At 42.3% G+C, this 19,199-nt stretch overlaps 1 protein-coding gene across 1 annotated transcript; it reads right to left on the reverse strand.

Annotated features, from left to right (window-relative positions):
• Positions 1 to 410: 410 nt before the first annotated feature.
• On the reverse strand, positions 411 to 11,637 carry LOC135932612 (protein NLRC3-like). The gene is made up of 6 exons (XM_065470098.1): positions 11,461 to 11,637; positions 8,890 to 9,010; positions 8,704 to 8,805; positions 6,870 to 6,971; positions 2,357 to 2,574; positions 411 to 2,212 (listed from the first exon to the last, which is right to left on the reverse strand). The coding sequence occupies exons 2-6, from the start codon at positions 8,976 to 8,978 to the stop codon at positions 411 to 413; spliced, it is 2,313 nt and encodes a 770-aa protein (XP_065326170.1). The 5' UTR covers positions 8,979 to 9,010; positions 11,461 to 11,637.
• Between the last annotated feature and the right edge of the window lie 7,562 nt (positions 11,638 to 19,199).

Here is a 19,199-nt window from a genome sequence, read left to right on the forward strand (position 1 = left end):
TAGAGTCCTACAGCTCTTCTCACAGTCTGAGATCTTCCCGTCAAAGGCTGTTACTGGTCCCACTAACTCATTTATTGAGACTCACTTACTCAGAGTGGCATTTGACTAGTTTTAGGCTGTATGATGTTAAATGTTTGCTGTTTAATGTTTTTTATCTTCTGTGTTTTTTATTGCCTGTTTCTATTGTAAAGCACTTTGAGGTTTTTGACCTGTGAAAGCTGCTGTATAAATAAAGTTTACTTAAAGAATGATTCTGGATATGACACCCAGAAATGTTTAAGACACTTTGACACTGACTGCTGCTATCAAACATTAAATAAAATGTACTTCATTTAGTGCTACAATTAAATTTGTTTAAGGGGCCATCACACTGTTTATGTTATCAATAAAAAGACTGATCACAGATGTACTTACAGAGCTTTGTTGGAGGCTTTGACCACTGGCAGCAGCCTCAGAAGAGCCTCCTCTGAAGCAGAGTATTTCTTCAGGTCAAACACATCCAGATCTTTTTCTGATGACAGTAAGATGAAGACCAGAGCTGACCACTGAGCAGGAGACAGTTTATCTGTGGAGAGACTTCCTGATCTCAGGGACTGTTGGATCTCCTCCACTAGAGAACGATCATTCAGTTCATTCAGGCAGTGGAACAGATTGATGCTTTTCTCTGCAGACAGATTCTCACTGAGCTTCTTCTTGATGTACTGGACTGTTTCCTGATTGGTCTGTGAGCTACTTCCTGTCTGTGTCAGCAGACCTCGTAGGAGAGTCTGATTGGTCTGCAGTGAAAGACCCAGGAGGAAGCGGAGGAACAAGTCCAGGTGTCCATTTGGACTCTGTAAGGCTTTGTACACAGCACTCTGGTGCAGAGATTGGAGTTTTGGTTTATCAAATAATTTAGACCATGTAGAGGTTGTTTGTTCTTGCATCAGATTGAGTCCAGAGTTGATGAAGGTCAGATGGACATGAAGAGCAGCCAGAAACTCCTGAACACTCAGATGGATGAAGCAGAACACCTTGTCCTGGTACAGTCCTCTCTCCTCTTTAAAGATCTGTGTGAACACTCCTGAGTACACTGAGGCTGCTCTGATATCGATGCCACACTCTGTCAGGTCTGATTCATAGAAGATCAGGTTTCCTTTCTGCAGCTGATCAAAAGCCAGTTTTCCCAGTGACTCGATCATCTTCCTGCTCTCTGGACTCCAGTGTGGATCTGTCTCAGCTCCTCCATCATACTTGACCTTCTTCACTTTGGCCTGAACCACCAGGAAGTGGATGTACATCTCAGTCAGGGTGTTGGGCAGCTGTCCTCCCTCTCTGGTTTCCAGCACATCCTCCAGAACTGTAGCAGTGATCCAGCAGAAGACTGGGATGTGGCACATGATGTGGAGGCTTCGTGATGTCTTGATGTGGGAGATGATCCTGCTGGCCTGCTCCTCATCTCTGAATCTCTTCCTGAAGTACTCCTCCTTCTGTGGGTCAGTGAACCCTCTGACCTCTGTCACCATGCCAACACAGTCAGGAGGGATCTGATTGGCTGCTGCAGGTCGTGTGGTTATCCAGAGGTGAGCAGAGGGAAGCAGTTTCCCCCTGATGAGGTTTATCAGCAGCACATCCACTGAGGTGGACTTTCTAGGGTCAGTTAGGATTGTAGTTTTGTGGAAGTCCAGAGGAAGTCGACACTCATCCAGACCATCAAAGATGAACACAACCTGGAAGTCTTCGAAGCTGCAGATTCCTGCTTCTTTGGTTTCAGTAAAGAAGTGATGAACAAGTTCCACCAAGCTGAACTTTTCCTCTTTCAGCACATTCAGCTCTCTGAAAGTGAATGGAAATATGAACTGGATGTCCTGGTTGGCTTTGTCTTCAGCCCAGTCCAGGCTGTATTTCTGTGTTAAGACTGTTTTCCCAATGCCAGCCACTCCCTTTGTCAGCACTGTTCTGATTGGTTCATCTCTTCCAGGTGAGGCTTTAAAGATGTCTTCTTGTCTGATTGTTGTTTCTGGTCTGTCTGGTTTCCTGGATGCTGTTTCAATCTGTCTGACCTCATGTTCATCATTGACCTCTGCAGTCCCTCCCTCTGTGATGTAGAGCTCTGTGTAGATCTGATTCAGAAGGGTTGGGTTTCCTGCTTTAGCGATCCCCTCAAACACACACTGGAACTTCTTCTTCAGAGCAAATTTAAGGTTACGATGACAAACTGAAGCTGGAAGTTCTGAATAATAATAATAAAAATGCAACTTCAACAATCAGATTTTACAAAATGCTGATGACAATTTCTGATGAAATGACTGACCACACTGGTGTCACAAGTCTCTCATTTATCCAGCAGCTTAAATCTTTATAGAAATCCTCTTACTGCTCTGCAGACGGTCAGCCAGCTTCTCCTGCTTCATTCTCCTCAGGAAGTCCACTGTGATCTTCACAAATGCCTCTCTACTGTGTCTCCTCTGCTCATCATCCTCCCTCTGAAACTCCAAGCACTGGGGCTTATTCGGACTCAGAGCCTTCTGGATCTTCTTCAACTCGTTCTTCACAAAAGTGATGATGTTGTCCTCCAGCAGCTGGAACAGAATACTTTATGAATGACCCACCACTCTGAACTTCAGTCTACACAACATCCACTTCTTTACGATCATCCATGATTTCTTCACCAATTATAAGTTTGACTTTATCTGATTAACTGAGAGATTCTCCACAACTCCATGATCCCAAAACGTTGATTCTGTTCATATGAATGCAGCGATTTCAGTGGGAGAAACATTGCACTGGTGTTCAGAGCTGAACTACCAACAGGTTGAGAATCGAAGCCAGAAACTTGGAGATGTTATACGTGACTGAGTTGATCATACAGACAGCTGGTCTTAAAGGTTCACTCTGTTTACACATACAGATCAGTGTTTAAGGTTTGACTCTCATCATCCACTGGAGCACAAACTGGGCGTCATCAGGAAGCTACAACACAGAGCGAACAATGTAAGACAATTCTAACACTACAGGTTTTTACATCAAGAAGGCCCTGAGTAAATGTGAACGCTAGTTTGAGGGCGGAGTCAAGGAGGCCATTTACATGAAAAGGGAAAGACCATCTCTGAATGGAGGAGGGGCCTAAGGGTACATCTGTCACGATCTTACAATGCTGTGATTACAGCCATTCCCCAGCTCTCTGTGAATGGGACTCAGGACTATTGATCAGTGGTTGTTGATCAATGGTCCTGACAATATGCGTACCAATGATCAAGCTGCTAGTTTCAGTGATTATGTAAATGTACTGTTTATAAGGTTGGAAACCTGCAGTCAGCTGAGACTAAAGAGGTCACTATGATGATGATGAAATGTTTCTCCCACTGAAAACATCCAGATGAACAGAATCAACCTTTTTGGGATTTACTCACCTGGATGATTGAGCATCAAGACACAACTCTGTGACTTTTCTCAGTTGAATAAATCCTCTCCTCCTGGTTTGTTTACATCTACCAGCCCTGTGGCACTGCCCAGGGACAATAATCTATGTGAGAGGTGTAAACTCATACAGGTGTCTGCTCCTGCCTCAGTTATTTTTATCTACTGTGTGTCAACTGGCTGAATAGGAGACAGCCGCTGAGAGTCCTCCCTGCTTCCTTTTTCTACTAATTTCACTATAAAGGGGTGATCGTGGCTCAAGAGTTGGGAAGTTCACCTTGTAATCGGAAGGATGCTGGTTCGAGCCCCGGCTTGGACAGTCTCGGTCGTTGTGTTCTTGGGCAAGACACTTCACCCATTGCAGAGGGCCCGGTGGCGCCAGTGTCCGGCGGCCTTGCCTCTGTCAGTGCGCCCCAGGGTGGCTGTGGCTACAATGTAGCTGCCATCACCAGTGTGTGAATGTGTGGATGACTGGTTGTGTAAAGTGCTTTGGGGTCCTTGGGGACTAGTAAAGCGCTGTACAAATACAGGCCATTTACAGACCACAAACACGCCCCTTTCATGCACCTGCAGAGGGCCACCAGCAGATGGACCTGTCTTAAACAAATCCATTTGGATAATTAGCTGTAGATGATTTTCTCAGTATGATTTGTTAAGGTTCCAAAATATAGGGAAGTAAACACAGGCGGAGGGCAAGTAACCACACTGGTCCAAAAGGTAAAGACGATGATTTTAATGAAAAGACACGCGTGGGAGAATGAGCTGACTCCGTAAGCAGACAGCCCCACAATCTCATCCTCCTAACATCAAACTACAGTTTTATATGCATCAGAGTATATTTTGTGACGCCCCCTCATTGCGTCAGTACATCAGCTTCAAAACCACAAATGTTCTATTTGACAACTTGAGACACAATTAAAAGAACACTGGCTTCCATCTTCTCCCCGGTGGTTTCCCGCCAGCCCGCTCAGCTCTCGCCTCGTGCACCTGCTTCTTCAGCAAACAGTCACGTACACCAACATAAAACTGCACCCTAGCAAAACAATTTAAACTTTCACCTACAAGTGAACCTCTAACTAAGTGTGTGTGTGTGTGTGTGGTTACGTGTGTGTCTATGTGCTAACCACAATCGCACCCCATTTCACCTGCCGACTATCTCCTGACCTCCCCCAGACAGAGAGACAGAAGCCGCTCTCGTGTATGTAATAACCGAACCAAAACTATGTATGTGTACTCTACTGAATAAATGTTTTCATCAAGAGCCTCTACTGAAAGCTTAATCAAAAGATATAAAAGTATAAAAGATAATAGCATCATCGAAACTGCTCCTCAGACTAACTTTCACTCAGACTCTAGTTTCGGTTTCACTTCCTGCAAAGCATGTAACTTCAAAAGCATGTAACTTCCTGTCTTATTTTGGCACAGAGTTACTCTACGTGGGGCCTTTTCTTTCACCATGCAGTCTGCATATAAACATTTAAGATTATAAATTCAACTCAACAGTTTAAAGTAGTTATAACTGCACCTGTAATAAAAACTTAATTGGGTGCCAATATGTTTAAACATCTAAATGCAATATCACTATTAATAAATGCGTCAATGCAGATGCTTGTTATATGATTATGATGCAATAGCAAAATAATGAAAATAGAATTAATAAAATGAAATAATAAAAATGGCAGAAAAATAACACCTCAATTCCTCACAGATTGTAGGATTTTGAGTTATTCTTCAGATTTATTTAAACTCTTGTATTGTGCACAAGTGTTGAGCGACCCATAATTTCTCTGTACTTTTCATAAGAGCAGCCAGACTTTCAGCTAGTTTTTCTTTTTGAAGTGCTCTGCAGGCTTTATGAAGGTGTGTCAAAGTTGTTCTTTGGACATTGGCTGCTGTTTAAATCATTTTCAGTCCTCGTACAGGAAGATTCTTCAAGCTAAATCCAAGTGTGTTAGACCAGAGTTAACCTGATAGATATGTGTGGGTGTGTAACTCTTAGAAGCTGATTGGCTGCTTTTTATGGGGGCTGGGTCTTTGGAAAGTGAGCAAACCACAGTTTTAGTAACACACCCTAAACTGCACACTTTAACAGACAACATGAGATTTTAACAGTAATGTAAAAATCCTGTGATTCATTGTTGTTAAGCACAAACACATCTATGGCCCCATTTCCACTAGTACCTGCTCAGATCGACTCACCACAGGTCGCCACCACTGGACTGGATCCACTGGTTTCCATTACAGTTTAAGACCAATGGTCGTCTTAATACAGCTGAGTGTCAACTCACATCATTAGTAAGTGCTAATGCTGCTAATTTCCATCATATTTGTCATTTACAAAGTTATTGAAGAAACAGTTATTCAGCTTCATTCCCACTGATCTCAACTACAAACTGTTTCACTTTGGTTTCTGTTTAAAGCCTCGATGTTTAAAACGTTTTCCTGTGATCACATTTGCACCGTCTGATCTCAAAGTTTGTTTTCTTTTGGTCATTTAGTCCACAGAGTCCTTGGTGTTGTGAAAGGGACCTATAAATAAATGTATTATTATTAATATTAATAATAAAGTAGTTGTTGTACATGTACAGACCATAAATATGGAGTCCAGCTGTGTTTGATGCTGCTGGGCAGACTGACCACTGGGAACCTCTGAGCTCTGCTGGTCCACTCTGTGGAGGAACCATGGACACACACACACACACACACACACACACACATACACACACACACACACACACACACACACACACACACACACACACACACACACACACACATACACACACACACACACACACACACACACACACACACACGAAGCCACTTTCATTATTAAAATGTGAATTTAGCCTCTAAAAGCTGTGTTCAATCAGTTTTGCTGCTTCCCTGTGTCTGACCTCACGTATCTGTTTCTGAAAGAACTGTTAAAAATTTCCGTAAAGACTTTTAAACCTGTGAAAAAACCTTTTTAAAACAGTTTAAGCTGTTATATGTTGAACTCTTGGCTGACATCATATTAAGTGCTGTGGATTCAGAATATGATGTCACTCAAGTTTACATGTGTGAAGGCAGACGAGTCAGTACTTTTGGTAATACAGTGTAAAGTTGCACTGATTGATTTCCATGAACAGCACTGTGGTTCAGTGTTGTCCTGATGGAGTAACAGCAGCCAGTATGATCCAGGCTTTAGCTGCTGGGTCTCTGTGTGACCTCTCAGACTGTTTAACAGATCAGACACAAAGAGAATCAGAGCAGCTCTTTAAAGACAAACATGAACCCACTCAGGTCACACTTTCCCCACAGATATGAGCATCACTGTCCTCAAACAGCAAATGACCAAGTCGAACATTTGGATCTTTTCTCTTTCATTGTTTTCTTTTTAATGAATCTTTGTAACAATCTGAGGATGTTTCAGGTCAGATTTATCCAGGAAACACAAACATGTAAAAGAGTCATCACAGCTCTCTGACCTCGTTGCTCCAGGTTCACCACTGAAGTCTGGAGGGTGACCTTTGGACACGTCGCTCCTCACAGATGGACAGCTGGACCCTGCAGACTGTGACCTCTGACCTCTGCAGACACAAACATGATTGAAGCAGCTGTGATCACACAGACTGCAGATGATGCAGCTGTTTCCTGTCAGTAACATCCTCTTAGATTAGAGTTCAGCTTTTTACAGGAAAACTGGACAAAACTGACTCATTTTCATTTCCTCTCAGCTCACAAACACAGTCAGAAATTCAACAAAATTCACATGTACAGACTCGATATCTGATTTAAAACATATGTGAGATTTTTATTGTCAGTTTTATTGTCAGTTTATCCAACGCTACTAAGCGGTCTTTACCTTTAAGCTCTCTTATTCCTGTCCTTTCTGAACTTTTTCCGTCTCTGAGGGAGGTCAGCTCTTTCTTTTTGTCTGTTAGTTTCTCAGCTGATGTTTTTTGAGCTAACAGAAATGCTGCATTTGAAATGACCTGGCACTTTAAAAATGTTTTAAAAATGTTTTCCCTTAATTCTCCTCTTCAGCTAGGTAGATGCTGAAGTACCACGACTGCAACTTATGGACACCTGCAGTCATTCACTGTTCCACTTTTAACCTGCGACTTTAGCACACGTCATCTCTTTTTATGCGACATCTCCTGGTGATAAATAAAGGAACAGAAGCCTTTCATGTGTTTCTATTCAGGCTTAGATGTTTGAAACCTTGTAGTGATGTGAAATAAGAACGTCCTAAAATGTGTTAAACCGTGCCCATGATGCCGCCCTGAGCAGCGAACCATGTCGCCCGTATAAAAAACCAAGCAAGGAAACTGAACCATGATTAAGAAAGAATATTAATGAACCCAGAAAACAGATAAACACTGGGTCACAGGACCGTAATAGTTACTTTCTGGCAAAAAGAAAGTTGCTGGTACTCATGCTGCCCCGACGTCATGCAAGCGCAGTATAAAAGAGGAGCTGAGACGTCCTGAGCGCTCATAACTTAGACCTGTGATGTTATGATGTGTGTTCGCTCTCCTGTATGCATGCAGTAATAAATAGCTTGACCACGACTCTTTCTGTGTTGCAGACTTTATTACAGAAAATTCCACGACAACAGATGATACAGACTTGTAGTTTCCACCGATGAGTTTTCTAAATTCTATCACACACATATACGTGAAAAGTGAGCGCGAGACACTGATGGAGCTCATAGAATCTATTGCACTTCTGCACTGTGTTCAACATAATATTAATTAGCCATTAATTAGAAGAGCTGTGTTGTTGATTTGTCTGCTATTCTACTTAAAAGGTCAAACTAATATATAATATCGACTCATTACATGTAAAGTATTTCAAGCCTTTACTTTTTATAATTTTGATGATGGTGCCCAGGGCACCAAACAGCCTAGGACCGCCCCTGCCTGTGTACGCTCCATTTCTTGTGTCTCTACAGGATTTTGTGGAGTTGTGCGTTCTCCCTGTCTTGTTGTACCTGATTAGTTCCAGCTGTAGTTTAACTGAACTTCTCAGAAGAACCACCTCGAGGGATTAATACATTAATAAAGTTCTGTCTCTGTTTCTCCTCTTTAACCTCGTTACAAACACTACAACTAACAAGTGGATTTTCCTGTTTTAGCTCAGCCAGCAAACAAAGCAGAACCACTTCCTGCTGCAGAGACAGAGAGTGAAAGTTTTTAAATAAACTCATTGCTGCAGCAAAGAGCAGCACAACAGTGAGACAGATTTTTAGCTTCATAAACTAATCTATGTCTATTGGCAGCCAACCAACTCAAAGAGTTCATGTTACTAACAGCTCACCTCTCTGCAGCAGACACAGGCTGGCCTTTAAAATTAATGGGACCACCTTTACATGCGTCACTCTTAAAGGACACAGAGCTGGGTGGAGGTCCAGGTGGGTTCCTGTGAATAATGATGGAGCAGTGATGTGAGTGCTGAGCTGTGACATGGAGAAGAGTCATGGACAGTTAGAGATGGTCATCTCACCTCTGAGCTTTGGTCTGGCTCTCATGTTCCCCACACAGAGTGCTTTTAGAGGGAGGGACTCCCTCCTCTCTGTCCTCACACTGATCCATGCTGCTCAATTCAGCTCACACACACTTTCTACCTGCAGAGGAAACACAAATCATTCATGTGCACATCTATGGGCTCAAAATGTGGTCATAAATATTTTGTACTTGTAAATCAGGATTTGTATGTGTAAAAAGAATTTGTGTGTGGACTTTCTTGGAGTGTGGAGTTTCTCGCTGTTCTCCAGAATAACTCGGTGATGTAATGAGGAGGAATGCGTGTTTCTGTTCCTAATTATTCATAACCATCCAAACCATCACGTTACACATGTTTCTGATGTGACTTCATCCCAGACACACGATGACGAACAGCTTTACTTTAACTTTACATTTATAATTTGGTTTCTCTCAGGAGATTCTAGACTACAACACAAATACCCAGAGCACAGAGCCTGAAACACAGAGACTAAAGCGTTTTTTTCTTTTCTTTTTACAACAGCGACAGCAGAGCGAGCAGAGAAAGAAACGACAGAGCAAATATTCACAGCATGAAAAAAACCTTAAGGAAAAAATTAAAATGTTGATAAATCTGTTTATCTGTAAGACAAAACTTGGCTCAGTTTGTGGAAAGCTGCATGAAGCTGGCATTTGTCTCAAAACTACACGTGTGATGGAGCCAGATGTTTTAGATATTTGTGCACACAGGAAGGTTTTTGATTGGTGAAGCTGAACTTAATAAACTGAGTACAAACGATGAGGATCTGCAGCTGTGCAGCGCTGACGTCAGTGTGCGAAGCTGCATGAAGGAGTTTCTCGCTGTTCTCCAGAATAACTCAGTGACATAATGACGCTGCGGAGGATGTTCCTAATTATTCAGAGAGATTCCTTCCACACCTGTCATGTGCACTAATTTTATCTTACAGGCTTTTATGCAGCTGCAGAGTCTGAAGGTGTTCCCCGTGCAGAAGTAATCGATGAAGATCTGACAGAAGAACAACAACAAAATTACAATGTCATAGCTGTGGACAGCAGTTGTGTTGGACAAGTGGAGGTTGAGGTACCACCTGTAAATGTGGACAGTGGTGATCGGACAGACAGCATCACAGAAGCTAAAGGAAGCATTGTGTGTGCAATGAACAGGGCAGAGCAGAAATAAACACAACACTGCTTGATAAGATTGTTAAGGTTTGCTGTGTTTTGGTGAATATGTGCCCCAGTGTGGTTGTCAAACCAGCGCCAAATGAAACCTGCTCTTGTTGAGTATTCATAAAGCTGTTGTGTTGCATGTGTAGTTCATTGTAAATAATTGTACTTTGTGTGAAGTAGTTTCAATAAAACAGAAAAGAATAGTATACATGTTTTTTTTTTTTATTCTTGATCTGTTCACATGTACTTAGCAAGTACATAAAAATGAAATGCAAACTATTTACATGGCAACACACAGCTGGCATCAATCTTGAACCACAAAATGAAACATTACAGGCTATTTAGAGCAGCACATTGTTTGGAGAAGTATTTCCCAACAAGTTCAGGAAGACACACTTTAAGAAAGAAGTCTTGTGCTTGCTTTAAACGTGGTTCCCAGAAATCCACATCAGGGAAGATGCGTATGACAGAAGGGCTCTCTGTGTCCACACAACAAGGTCACAGTGCAGTTTCATTCAGTCGTTGTGAGTGCAGTACCTGAAACACACAAAAACCACTTTTAATAAAAGGTCTGTAATGAAACAAGGCTAATATAGATGGGTTGGCTGTACGTGCAAATCAAAAACTGTAACAAGGAAGTTGTTTAGAAAGTTATCATGTTCAAACCGACTTACCTTTGTCTTAACGACAACGTACAGTTGTCGCAGCGTGGAGGCATAAAGATGGACAAATCTTGCACCCAGCCGTTCGTGAATTGGATGTGGGCCTCCAGGGATTTATAATTCTTAAACTGGTTTGCTGTGTATGCGCTGACTCCACAGACAAGGTATGCGAAGATATCGGGATAGGACAAAGGCGGTAGGTCGTCTGGGTTTCCACTCCACTTCCTTATTTCATACGGGTCCACATTACCGATGCACGCAATTTTTTTAAAGTACCGTCTCTTGGCGTCTGGGTGCAATCCGTCGCGATACAGCCCTTTGTCTGTGGAGTCAGCGCATACACAGCAAACCAGTTTAAGAATTATGCTTATTATTATTAATAAGAACCTTCAGACTCTGCAGCTGCATAATAAAAGCCTGTAAGATAAAATTAGTGCACATGACAGGTGTGTGATTCATCTGGAAGTTATGTGCGGATTAGTGTACAATGAGAGCAATTTAGTATGTTTTTAGAGGCCCATGAGCAGTGTTGGTGCCCAGTCTGGATTTGTTACATCCATTTCATATGCTGCTTTGCCTGCAATAATGCTAAATCATAAGCTACTCAGTCGACATGATGACATGACGTGGTTCTGCAGCATCACACATTAGCATGTTTTATCTCATTATCTATGACCTCAGCACATTGAAAATAACACTAAAAGCATTTTAATAGTGATATGAATTAATTTAGAACTCACAGGAAAGAAGATGCGGAGACCAAACCAACAAAAAGCTGGGGATTGCACAGAACTCGATCCGCTCGTCTCACCGCTGCAATGCAAGCCTGACGTCTTTGTTTAGTAATATCGGATACATGGCATCCCTCACGTTGCCTCCAGGTTGAAAAACGATGAAAAGAGAGCCCATTATCCAGCTTCTTGCCTTTACGATCGTGTGATCAAACGTTGTAACTGATAACACAACACGTACGAACCATAGCTGAAGCTGTATCCTGTGTCTAGCCTACTGTCATGGCGGAAAGGGGGCGTGGCCCACCTCCAGTGACGTCAACTCCAAAGCCCTATACACATCATAAATATTCATGAGTTTACACTCATGAATAGAAGCTCTGAGGTCACACTGTCAACATGTCAGCACACAAGCTCACACATGACTGCTTCATCAACATGGAGCTCTGAGTGTTTATTAAAGGATCATTGTGTGAATGAGGCTGTAACACAGCTGACTGCAGCCTTTAGCTGTGAGCACACAGTGTCTCACATTTACATTCATTTACTGTCAAATAGACTCAGTGACTTTAAACAGCTGCTGTGGTTCCAGGGCTGAGCCCCCAGTGTTTCCCCTGATCAGGTCTAAGATATCTGCCTGCACTGACTGCAGGGCCCAGATACAGGATCATGTTCAGCTATAAATATGTTTTACAGGGACTGTCAGCACTAAAGGAGGCTGAGGACAAACTAAACAGGACACAAACAAACACAGTTTGTTTATGAAGAAAAAATCAGTCAGTGAGTTTAATTCAAGCTGATCAATAATCTACAATCATGTGGATTTGTCTTCAAACACACGCGTGATTTGTCCTGATATAAGAGCTGAACATGCTTTAGTGTGTAGAAGCTGTTGTTATTCCAGAAGCAGAAGATCAGACATGAAAGTGGAGATAACACAGAAGACCTGCAGCAAAGGGTCAGAGGTCAGACTGGGCCACGTGATTCAACAATGAGCCAATGATCATCAAGTAGTGACTAAAGCAGAGCCCTGACGTTCTGACATTTATCACACAGTTTCTGTACACCTGAAGAGAAAAGAAAGGCTCCAAAAGCTCAAATCTACAAAGGATTCATGAAGTTTCATCCAAGAAGAACATGTTTGCCTTCCACAGTGTGCTGTTAGACACCACTGTACCTCTGCCATTTCAAAAAGAGCAGCTTGGGAACATTTTGGCTCCAAACACTTTGTGTTTAACTTCCTAATCTTTGTTTTCTTTGTGAACAACATCTGGAGCTTTTTGACTCATAGAAACATCATTTTGTTCTTTAGATGACAGCAGATTGGGACTGAATAATCAATCACTATCAAACCAATAAAGATGCTGATTTTACAGGAACTTTGTTGGAGAAGCTGGAAAGACATGAAACTGGTGGAGATCCCAAACCAGTTGATAGTGCTGATTATTCCAAATAAAGCTGTTTTCCATTTGAGATGACTTTCTGTCCTGATATATAATAAAGATGTGAGTTGTTTTTGAGCCCCTGTATTAAAAGTAGATCCAGTTTAAAGTCAGCTTGAGTTTGATGTCTTTATGTCAAAGCTGCTCATGATGTTGAGCTGCTGATGGAATAAAAACAGGTAAAAATCTGCCTCAATATAAAAGCATGTAGTCCAGACTTAAATGGAGCCTATTGTTAGCTGAGGTCCACACACAGTGTTTGACAGTGTAAACTGTGTGAAAGGGCTGCTGGTGGAGCTCACTAGGATGAGCAGGTGACCATGTGCCACGAGGTGGAGAGCAGCTGGCCTGGCTTTGATTCTGACCACGCCCCCTTTCTCTCTCCCTCTGCTTTGCTGTCACTTATCTTCACTGCTCTGTCCAATAAAGCTGAAAAAGGCCCCAAATCAAAGAAATCTGCTGCAGCCTCTGAAATGTCTTCTGTTTCCTTCCCGACGGCTTTTTCACCGTCAGCCCATCAGACAGTCCAGCAGCATTTATGATGATGTCATGATGTTGAAGAGACTGCTATGGTGGCCTCCCATGACCCCCAGCCTCATCTACACTGAGATGCAGACATTTGAAAAGCAGACGACTGAATAATAGTCCAACACAACAGTCTGTGTACAGACACACACTGAGCTTTCATAGAGTCAAAGGAGTCAATCAAACACAGCTAGTTGAGTCATTTCTTGTGTGAGTCTAAAGTGAATCTAGTATTTGAAAGTCCACTTCCTGTATTTGTTGTTGAAGACTTCTTCAGCTTCTTCTCAAGGACATCAGCTGCTTGTTTGGCAGCAGAGGCAGTTAAGAAGCTTCCTGAAAAACACTGAACAGTGAGTTCACTGTGGCATATGACAAATTCAGCTTTCTATGTGCAAATGTGTCTGTGTCAACCTTTCAAATGCTGTTGAATCCAAAACATCAGCGGCTCCTTGGCTGCTCACTTCATGCACTTCTGTCTTTGTGACAGTCCAATGACATCACAGCTGTTTCCACCCCCAGTGTCTCAGGACTGGACACCTTTAAACATGTGGAGGATCAAACAGCCGTCCAGCTAAACATACATGAAACTATCAAAGCTGACAATCATTCCAATAACATCTAATGCTACATATATATAGACACAGGACTACAAGGAAATGGCTCTCAGCATCTGGCTGTGGGAACAAATGATCCCTGTTTGTCTTCAAATTGTGTGCATGTTTTAGACGTGTGTCACATGTAGAAACACAAAAATGACACAAAGATGTGTTTGACACAACTGTGCAGCTGTAAGTTGTTTCTAATGATTCATTGAAGCTCTTCTAACATTCTGGAGACAATCAGTCCATGAATCTGTTCAACACCACAACAATTTGACTTCAATGTGAACGTTTGCCATTAAATAACCTTCTTCATCCAGCTGACAGCATCCTTCATCCTATGATATGAACAGTTCCTCCTGTTGATGACAAACCTCTGACATGATCTGCTTGAGGAGCTTTTTCATGTGAAGCTCTCTGAGCTCAGGGCTAAGTTGCTGTGTTTCATCTTTAAGAGCTGCTGCCTCCTCGCCGTTCTTCTTCTCCTAATGACACCATTTCTGCTTCAGATCTTTCACTGGGCCTAAAACAGATGAAGAGTAGATCTACTGCTGTTCACTGTTTGTGTCAATATGGAGAAATATGAAAGACAAACACAGCACATACAGAGAAATGTAGACAGAATGTGCAGCCAGTGCAGTAAATGGTCTAAATATCAGCTCTTTAGAAAATGATCCTGATGAACATGAAACTAACATCCAATGAGAAACACAGCTTCCTTGTTTCATGTCCAATAACAATAAATGAAGAGCTAATAAAGAGCTATTCTATTGTAAAATGCTGAGATGATTATTAGACAGAAGCCAGCGGCTCACCAAAAGCCTGCATTGCAGATCTATATGAAAGTAATCTATGCTCATATATGGCAAAATCCTTTAAGTGTCACTGTGTTTTTCATCTGTGCTCTTGTTGGTTGGACAAGTTTGTAAATGACAAAGAGCTCAGTGGACTTTGCATCCATCAAATCCTGTTAGATGTTTGTTTTTCCTTCACAGCTTTGTGATGAAGGCTAAAGAACAGAGATATGAACTATTGCCAATATGAATCCTGATGCATGACGTGGGCACAGACCCACCAAAGCAACACTCAGCTCACCTCATTCCAGGCGCTTGTCTGCTGGAGACCATGAGCCTTGTTAGTCACACATTAGCACCGTGGTAGGAAACAGCCTCCATCATTTCATTAGATCTGAATTTGGACTGTTTCCCTCTGGATGAGAACCAAGTCTGTCAAATCTATTGATCCAACACAAACTATCAAACACATTGGCTCACAGTCAGATTGGCTTTGTATGGATGGTGTAACAGGGGCTGGGAAAGGATGCTGAAAGCTGAATATAATACAGAACAATAACAGGACATATAATCATGTAGAAACATGATCTTCAACAGGCACACTTCTATTATTCATGATCACAAAGAACTTGTGCAGCCCTGATATCAGCCCTAATATATGAGTGTGTTTGCCCAAAGATTGAAACAGCATCAACATGACAGCTGGAAGAAATCTTCTCTCAGCCTTGTTTGGCAGAAGATCCCTGCAACAAAGATTGTAGCTGAAAGATGACGTGTGTAAAGTTTGTCTTTGGGAGGGTTGAGGCTGTTTTTAGACCTTTGATAGTTTCAATCCAGTTCTGAAAGACAGAAATAAAAACAACATCATTAAGATCAGATCATGGAGCTGTTTCCTGCCTTGTTTCTAGCTTCACATTACAGACTTTACTACAATAAAGATGCTAACATGTATCTGTAGGAACAACATCATTGAATCTAGAACAACTGGAGCCAAACCAGTGGCTCTGCTGGGATCACTGGTGAGCCAACACTTCCTTGTTGATGCAGATTTCAGGGCTTCCTGTTGCTCCTCCGTTATAACTGTTCTCTCTTCTCAACACATGATGACACAAAGGAATCAGCAGTGACGAAGATGACGCTGAAGCACACATTTCACACATATAACAGAGCAGTCCAGTTACACACACCTCTGCTTGACATTAGGCCTCAAACAAAGACACAAAACACTAACTTGACTCTAAATAGAAGAAACTGGCAGCTTTTTCTGTTCTGTGCTTATATTTGACACACATGCTTCTCTTTGTGCAAACACACATCGCACTATAAGGGTAACCTAGCACACAATGATTGGACAGCACAGTGATGATGCTGGGAGATCCTATACAAAGCAACACAGAAACACTGAGAACTTTAAACATTGATTATATTGAGATAAGCAGCCGACCCAGTCTAGATAAAGGCGAGCAGCTGGGACCGCTGCTGCACCAAAAACAGGTTTCAGTGTGTGTGTGTGTGTGATGTCTTTACTTATACTGGTCTATAGACTTTAGTCAACACATGATTGAAAGGTGTTACACATGAAATAAAAACAGTGTTTCATCTTTATTCCTGTGAAGCAGCTGCATTATAACCAATCTGCTCCTTTGTGGCCTTTAAAACAGCTTAAATAACTGTTGTTATATTTGTTTCTGCTCCTCTTGGACAGACGACTCTTGAAAAGACATTTTTGAATTTCAATGTGACTTTAACTGGATAAATATGGGATATATAAACGTCTGCAACAAACTGATTCCAGCTTCTACCTCATGATAGGAATGTTTTTGTGGCTCAAGATGACCTGATATCTTTCATGATGGAGACATTTGACCCATGTTTCACATATTATAGACCAACAAGTTATTCATAGCAGTTTAAATACGGGGAGTCACTTTTGGGCCCAGCAGATAAAACAGAGCCAATATTTGCTTCTTTATTTAAGTGACGTGTGTCACAGATGTGACCTAGTAAAGTGTAGCTGAACATTAGTAACGTTATTAACACTCTCAGCTCGTCCTTGTTCCAGACCTGAAGATCCTCTTCTTTCATTCAGCAGCAGCTTCAGGTCTCTGATGGTCCAGGCTTGTTGTTGGGAAACAGCCCTGCTGGGATGATGGTGTCCTCACAGAAACAGTCAGTGATGCTGTTGATCTCCATCACAGAGCACGTCCCAGTCTGCAGTCTCAGTCCTGCAGGGCCTCGCTGGCTTCCTGACTCCACCCAGTCAACAACAGGAAGTGTTTGCAGGAACAAAGTGAGGCTGTGGTCAAACAGGAGTTTTTATCTCCTGGCTCTGACTCTCACTGCGGCCCCGCTGCTGTGTCAACATGTGTTTGTGCTAAACAATGATGGAAAGTGTTATAAATGACTTGTTGGCCTCTGATCTGTCACAAACAGCTGAAACGTGTCTCTCATGAGTCACATGAAGGTTTCTGACAGAAAGGACAAAAAGTAGCTGCAGTCAGTTTGTGTCATTTTTATATTTATTCATCTGGGAGAAAAATCTGAGGGACATTAAAATGTGTTTTTCAACAGAGACAAGAACATAAATATATAACGTCACAGCTAAATGAACATATTTCAAGTAAACAGCTGGACTGATCAGGTCCAAACACAGAGTGATCAACAAACAGCTGTCATATCTTTATATATAAGCTCTTTATAAATCCTGTTCACTGCAGTCTGTTTCCTAATAATGTCAAACTGTTAGAAACACAGAAACATGGTCTTTGTTGACATAAAGCTGTCTGGGATCCTTTGTTGTTCTTTTGATGCAGAGTTACATTATAAATATAAAGAGTTATTTCAGAGTCTCATCAGTTTTCCTGCATGTCTTTATTGAACACATCAGCAGGGCTGAAGCTCTCATGTTAAACACACACTGATCTATGGACACGTTCATGTGTTTCTAACAGAACCAGGCTGTTATCAGCTGCACTAACATGATGTCACACACACTGAATGTAACAGTGACATCATCACACAATCAGCTGTGATTGTTTCACTGTCATCAAACTAGTCAACAGGAAGTAGAATCAATAGAAACAATCATTTACTGACAGCATGTCTGATGGAAATAAGTGCAGATTATGTATGAAGTATAACTGCACACAGTAACTGTGTTACAATAAGGACTTAACAGCGCCCTCTGCTGGAGTGTTTCAGTACTGCGTTAACTAGAATACACCACCTCCTCCTCCTCCTCACACCACCTGCTACAGCTCTACTCTTCTATGACTACAGTCATCCACAGCACTGATGTGAGGTCACATGGTTCATATGTAAGGAGCACAGAGACGTGCTAGCAGCTGACCTCAGGTCAGTTTAATGACTGTGAGCAGCAGCTGTATTCTTGTCACTGTGACAGGGAGACACTCTCAGACACAGCGCTCATGTCAGCTTGTTCTCATGCAGGAGGATCAGGAGCTCCATGTTTGTCTTCATGTTTGAATCATGATGTGTTTGTGCCATCAGAGTCTGTCATGAGTACTCAGGGTTTCACAGCAGCTCTTCTGGATGCTGACGAGGACTCCAACCTCATGTTTCACCTCTCTGAGCTTCTGATGTCTGTGAACACTCGTGTTTCTTCTCTGGGCTCATCTGGACAAAAACACCTTTCTGTGTTTGGCTCCAGCCTCATTGTGACTGACAGGAAGTGTGTTATCCATGAGCTTCTTTGTTTCCTGCTGTGTTTCCTGTCTGTGGACAAACACGAGTGTTTCAGCTGAGGACTTGGTTCCTTCCACCTGTCCATACAGGACATCACGCTGTCTTTTCTCTTTAAATGCAGCTCCAGGTCCTTCCACGTGCTGTATTTGTGCAGTTTGTAGTGTGTCCTGGGAAACGTAGCACACATGGTGTTCTTCTGCTGTTTCCTCCTTTCACTGAGTGTGAAACACTGACGCTGTGCTGTTGTTCACAGAGCTGATTCTAGCTGCAGCTGGACTCTGTCATCTAACTGAATGTGTTGGTGCTGATCACGGGGCTCTGAGGGGGGAGCAGCAGGAGGACTCTGGATGCTGACGTCAGTGTATCTGTGGAAGCTCACACAGCGTCTCTGTCATTCAATATTGTGCTATATATTGTATCTATGCAAAGATGAACAGACTGTGTGTTCACTGGTCTCTGTGCTGCTGACTGCTGCAGCTCTGATGTCATCATCACTCCCTCCTCCACCCTCAGCAGTCCCAGCATGCTGCTGTGGTGCACCCCACCCTCACTCTACACCTGAGCCATAGACCACACCCTCCACCTCAATATACACCACAGTTTTCTCTGCTATGGAAATGAGATCAGGAGGAAATCATTATTATTATTATTTAATAAATGCTCACATTAATGTGGGCTTATTT

The sequence above is a fragment of the Pelmatolapia mariae genome, linkage group LG3_W (assembly GCF_036321145.2).
Source record: "Pelmatolapia mariae isolate MD_Pm_ZW linkage group LG3_W, Pm_UMD_F_2, whole genome shotgun sequence".
In the NCBI taxonomy this organism is placed as follows: domain Eukaryota; kingdom Metazoa; phylum Chordata; class Actinopteri; order Cichliformes; family Cichlidae; genus Pelmatolapia; species Pelmatolapia mariae.